A 6,000-nucleotide genomic window follows, 5' to 3' on the forward strand; every position below is an offset into this window, starting at 1 on the left:
CGATTGGCTGGCAACCAGTCCAGGATGTCCCCTGCCCACTGCCCGATGATTGCTGGGATGGGCTCCAGCATCCCCGCGACCCTACAGAGGATAAGTGGTGCAGCTGATGAGATGAGATGATGAGATTATTATTTAGTCCCGCGAAGCTCTGAACCCGCGAACGTCGAACCGCGAAGTAGCAAGGTCCCACTGTAATGTGGCGAAACGAATGGAAGTAACGAATCAGAAATGTTTCTGGCGAATCTCTATCCGTATGTCAGCATTACCGTGTGTGTTAGAATAAATGTTTTACACCGCTGGATTTTCTGGTATCTTGTTTCAGATTGATCGGGATGTTTCTCTGATATGTATTTTTTGAAAGGGTCATCATATCTTGAATTCCAAGAGTTTAACTTTCCAATGATATGTGGCATGACGTATTTCAGTAACTGCCTACATCGTACAGACACGTATGTGTATCAAAAGTCCAGCAGCCCACTGGCAAGCCGTCAGAACTTCAAGGGGTTAGGGTACCGTATATTATTAAAACTCTTTCTGTGTACCGTCTTTCTTTGTAAATATCCCACATGCGGCTTATAATCCGGTGCGGCTTATGTATGTACAAAATGTTTTTCTTTTAAAAATGTACAGCGTGCGGCTTATTGGGTGCGCTCTATAGTCCAGAATTTACGCTGTATATATGATTTATTTAATTTTTAAAGCAAAATTTCTCTCTTTTTAGTCATTACACACATATCCAAGAAAAAAGGAATGTTATTGGGAAAAAAAAATAATGTGCCCTAAACCTAGATTTTTTAGACATATTCAACAACGCGGTTAATTTATGGGAAAATGTGAAAAACCCAGAAAAAAACCGTCAATATGTGGGTAACTTTTGGATTTTTAACTAAGTTAAAAAATGAACTGTTTATTTGAGGAAAAAGAAGTAATTATCAAAGATTAATTAATCACAGAGTTGTCGGTTGATTAGTTAGTTGTGCTGAAGGAGGACAATGCTTCCCAGGCTTCCTATTTCCGGTTTAAATCTGATACCTTGTTTTATGCTGTGAGCTAAAACCTAAAAATGTTTTCTAAATGATTGTGCAACCTATACAACGATGCGGCTAATATATGGATTGTAAAAATATTAGTCCTGATTTATCTTGCGTTTTTTCATTCTATGCCCTAAATTATCCCGATTTTTGAGACCATGCAATTTATACAAAGATTCGACTAATTTATGCATCGTGATACTGTTGAAAAATGCCAAATCTGTGGGTAACTTTTGGATTTTAAACTAATAATTAAAAATAAATATTTTGTTGAAAACAAAAATGAATGGTGATTAGTTCATCAATGAGTTGTCGATTCATTGGTTAGTCGTACTTATTTGCGATTTCCCCCTTAGTTTATACATCTTGTGTTATATCCCGCTATGCCCTAAAACCAGATTTTTTTCTGATTATTACGATTGGGCGACTTATACAACGATGCGGCTAATTTATGCATTGTTAAAATACGAAAAATGTCTCCTGATTGTGATGATATATATGTAACTTTTGGATTCATAACTTATTGTCACAAAATGATTGTTTATTTTTAAAAAATAAATTATCACAGTTTCATTCATTAATTAATGAGTTGTTGATGAATTGTTTAGCTGAACTTATGAAGGACTATGCTTGCTTAAATTCTGATATATCTTATTTTATTCTGTGCCTGAAACCCTAAATGAATTTTCCCGATCTTTCAGATCATGCAATTTTATACAACGTTTCGGCTAATTTATGGATCAGGATACTGTGTGGGAAAAAACCCAAAATCTGTCACCTGACTGTAACGATATCTAGACAACTTTTGGATTAACAAGGTAAAAAAAATGAAAAGTTTATTGAAAACCAAACAATACTAATCCTAATTATTTCATAGATCAATAATTTGTGGATTAACTGATCAAGAAAGGGAAAAAAAATCTCCAGGTAATAGCCCTCCCGTGCTCCCCCGTCCTACCTGCGGCATCCTCCCCAGCCCCGCTCCCCCTCCTACAGCCACAATGGGCAGTCCCGTTTGGGCCGACACAAACTCCAGCATGGGGGCCAAGGGGCCCCAGGCCGTGCGCGGGGGCCTCTCCTCTTCGTAAACCAGACCCTGCAGGGGCCGCGCCGCTAGCAGCTCGCACAGCTGGGACAGGACCGTCTTAGGGCTGCTGTCGTTCACCTTGGGCAAGGAGGGGGGGCAGGAGGGATAAAGGAAAAGAACACAGGGGGGGGTCAGGAAGGGGACAAAAAGAGTTACCGGACTGGTGGGTGCATAAGGTGAACATAAATACATTCAAATGATAAGAACATTTATTTGTTTCTAGGGACCATGGCCTGGACAATCACCGTTAGCTGCATTAGAAAATAGCATCAATGTCGTGCAAGGGTGGGCAACTATTTGGAGTCAGGGGCCACATTGGGTTCAAATATTTTACCAAGGGGCCGATCCTGGAGACAAGAATATATATACATGCAGACATTTACATGTTCTACTTATTTTTGGATTAGTGTCATGAAATTGGTTTTGAAACACTCACTATAAAAGCAAACCAATACATTAGGTACCTGTTTTAAGCAGTAAATTTGATATTTACTTTTTTGTATTTCTGTAGTTGTACATTTTTAAAGTATTTCAGCAGTTGGATTTTAGAATATTATTGTAGTTTTTTTGTTTGTGTAGTTATGCAGTAGAAGTATTTTTGTAGTATGTCTGCAGTAATATTTTTGGTAGCATTTTCTAAGTCGAAATTTTGTAGTGTTTCTGTAGTAGTATTTTTGTGTAGTATTTCTGCAGTAGTATTTTTGTAGTAGTTACATAGTAAATGTTTTTGTAGTATTTATGTAGCATTTATGTAGTATTTCAATGGAAGATTTTGGGTTAGGGTTATAACTGGGATTTTATTTTTGTAACATCACTGTAATTGTATTTTTGTAGTATTTCTGTTGGAAAAAATATGCTGTAGTATTTCTGTACTATTTCTGTCATAATATTTCTATCGTAGTATTTTTATATTACTGCAGTGGTATTTTGTAGTATTACTGTAGCTGTATCTTAGTAATTATATTTGTAGTAGTATTTCTGTAATAATATTTCTGTTTGAGTATTATTGGATTATAGTACTACTGTAGTGGTAATTTTGTAGTATTGCTGTAGAATTTTTTTAAAGTAATTCCACAGTCGTTTTTTTGTAGTATTTACATAGAAGTAATTTTGTGTTATTAAATATTTTTGAAATGTAGTATTATTGTACAACCGTAGTTTTTCTACAGTATATTTTAAGAATGAAAATGATAATATATTAGGTCCTTGTTTAAAGACAAAATTAAATATTTAGTTTTGAAGTAATTTTGTAGAAATTTTGTAGTAGAGATAAGATGGGCCTAAAAAACTCCAGCCTGACCCGACCCGACCCGCGCGTATAAAAGCCCAAACCCGACCGAATAACTTGATTTGAGACACCAGGCTAGAAGTGAACACAAAGCTGCAATCCAGCGCCATTTGTACTTCAAATAAAAGTACAGTTACATCAGAATAATGTCACTCAAGTAGAAGTGAAAAATAGTAAACCAAATAATTACTTCAGTAAAAGTAAGTGCATGCTGCAAGAGGGGAGCCGGCCGATCCCGACTTAATGATTGACGTGTTATGCCCGAACTGATTCGGGCCGGGTTGGGGTCATGGCCCAAGCTCTTTCTTCTATTTTGTAGTATTTCTCTAGTCGTAGTTTTATTGTAGACAAGCAAAGGACAAGGGGGACAAAGTTGGCATCCAAAAACATTTTTAATGGGTAGTTCTTCATCTACCATTATGATTATTGTCATCATATTTTTACCATTTTTGTTTGCGGGCCGGTTGAAAAAATCTGACGGGCTGCATGTGGCACAGAGAGACGGAGAGACAGAGAGACAGAGAGACAGAGAGACAGAGACAGAGAGACACAGAGAGAGATAAAAGAGAGAGACAAAGAGAGAGAGAGACAGAGAGAAAGAGACAGAGTGAGAGACAGAGGGAGAGACAGAGAGAGAGAGACAGGGAGCGAGAGAGACAAAGAAAGAGAGAGAGAGAGAGACAGAGAGAGAGAGAGTCAGAGAGAGAGAGACAGAGAGAGAGACAGGGAGAGAGAGACAAAGAGAGAGAGAGAGAGAGAGAGAGAGAGAGACAGACAGAGAGAAAGAGAGACAGAGAGACAGAGAGACAGAGAGACAGAGAGAGTCACAGAGAGAGAGAGAGACAGAGAGAGAGACAGGGAGAGAAAGAGAGACAGAGAGAGTCACAGAGAGAGAGAGACAGAGAGAGAGAGAGACAGGGAGAGAGAGAGAGGCAGAGAGACGGAGAGACAAAGAGACGGAGAGACAAAGAGATGGAGAGACAGAGAGAGATAGAGAGAGACAGAGAGATAGAGAGACAGAGAGAGAAAGAGAGAGACAGAAAGACAGAGAGAGACACAGAGAGACAGAGAGACACAGAGAGACAGAGAGGTATTGCATGTTTTACCTTCCTTATGAGTCTTATAAAAAGCTTTACTTTCGAGCACTTTCCAATCCTTGAAAACACAACATTAACATTCAAGCATTTTCAAGGATTTCAAGCACCTGTACGAACCCAGAACATGGCTCTTTCAGCATGCTGGGTTTCCGACCCCTGCTTTAGGCCAATAAACAGAAAGCATCATTCTCCCACCTGTAGCCAGATGACGTTGGCAGATCCCCACTGCGTGACCACGCTCTCCCCCAGGGATCCGTAGACGCGCCCGAATCCGGGGTAGAGCACCCTTCCCCCAGGCCCGGCCACGGCAGCCTCGGCCTGCACGGTAGCCCCGGCGTGGATGACCGCGATATTGAAGTTGATGGCGGCTCCCGCGTCGCGCTCCCGAGGGCCGGGACGCAGAAGCAGGTGGGGCGAGGCCCCCGCCGGGCCCCCCCACTCCGCCACCACCAGGACCAGAGACAGAGTGGCTAGGGCCACCATGGCAACCTGCCGAGGGGGGAGGCGGATACGTGCACCAACACCACAGGCTGCCTGAAAAACAAGGAAGGGGGGGCAGATTAAGTTAATCCTAAATGCTCTTTTCTGCCCGTTTCCACTATAGAGGACATTAAACCCAATCAATAGAGTCAAAGAAGTAAATGGGAAGAAGGGAAGGAGGGGAAAAAGGTGAGGGAGAGGGCAAAAACTGGAAGTGATCGGAGATGGGAATCAAGCTGAAAATTGACAGTCAGTGGAGGCTTCTTGTTTGTTTATAATCAGCAGGGTTGGGTAGGGTTACTTTAACTGGATTACTTTCAATGACTTTTGGATTACTCCAATACCAAATATGCTAATAAAAGAGAAAATAAACTAAATATGAATAAAATGATGACTCAAAACACGTGTTAAGATTTCTCTCCTGGATTTGATCTCTTTGATCTCCGGCAAAACTAACATAAAATGCGACAGAAACAAAATGAAAATAAATCCAAACAGCTTGCCAACATCATTTTTGCCGTTCCATGTATTCCGTTACTCTCCAAGCCTGCACAAAATTTGTTAATTTTATTCAGGGGTCAGCAACCACTGGGCCGCGGACCGGTAACGAGCCGTTGGTCCTTTGGTACCAGGTCACACAGAATGAAATTTGCCTCATTTCAGGAAAAAAAGTTGCTTTATTTTTTGCTTGTACCACATATAACACACATTTACAGTGGTAACAGAAGCCAATCTTAAACACTAAACCAGTGTTTCTCAACTGTTGGGTAGTAAGTGGGTAGTAATTCTAAGAAGAACAACACGGAAGGTGAATTACACTTCTTAAGAGTACATGGCAATAATGCCCCGCTCCATTCCTTCTACCTGTTCAGTCAATCGGTGAATTTTATTGTGATTTTGTTGGTTTCTGCCCGTAGTAATGGATCCAAAGAAAGATGGTGATATGTTGAAGGGGAAGAGGAAAACAATGACTACAACGACCGAAGCGAAATACAAAAATAAAAAAAAATAAAAAAA

The 6,000-nt window shown here is 40.2% G+C and overlaps 1 protein-coding gene across 1 annotated transcript in view; it reads right to left on the reverse strand.

Moving 5' to 3' along the window:
- The window catches only part of grin2db (glutamate receptor, ionotropic, N-methyl D-aspartate 2D, b), an 84,253-nt gene extending 79,242 nt beyond the window's left edge, over nucleotides 1–5,011 (reverse strand). The window contains exons 1-2 of the mRNA XM_088326934.1: nucleotides 4,699–5,011; nucleotides 1,990–2,196 (exon numbers count right to left, since the gene is read on the reverse strand). Of these exons, the coding sequence (XP_088183060.1) occupies nucleotides 1,990–2,196; nucleotides 4,699–4,986 (495 nt within the window). The 5' untranslated portion in view covers nucleotides 4,987–5,011. The remainder of the gene's footprint in view (nucleotides 1–1,989; nucleotides 2,197–4,698) is intronic.
- Between the last annotated feature and the right edge of the window lie 989 nt (nucleotides 5,012–6,000).

Source organism: Urocampus carinirostris, chromosome 2, assembly GCF_059441175.1.
Source record: "Urocampus carinirostris isolate Australia breed hairy pipefish chromosome 2, RoL_Ucar_1.0, whole genome shotgun sequence".
Classification (NCBI taxonomy): domain Eukaryota; kingdom Metazoa; phylum Chordata; class Actinopteri; order Syngnathiformes; family Syngnathidae; genus Urocampus; species Urocampus carinirostris.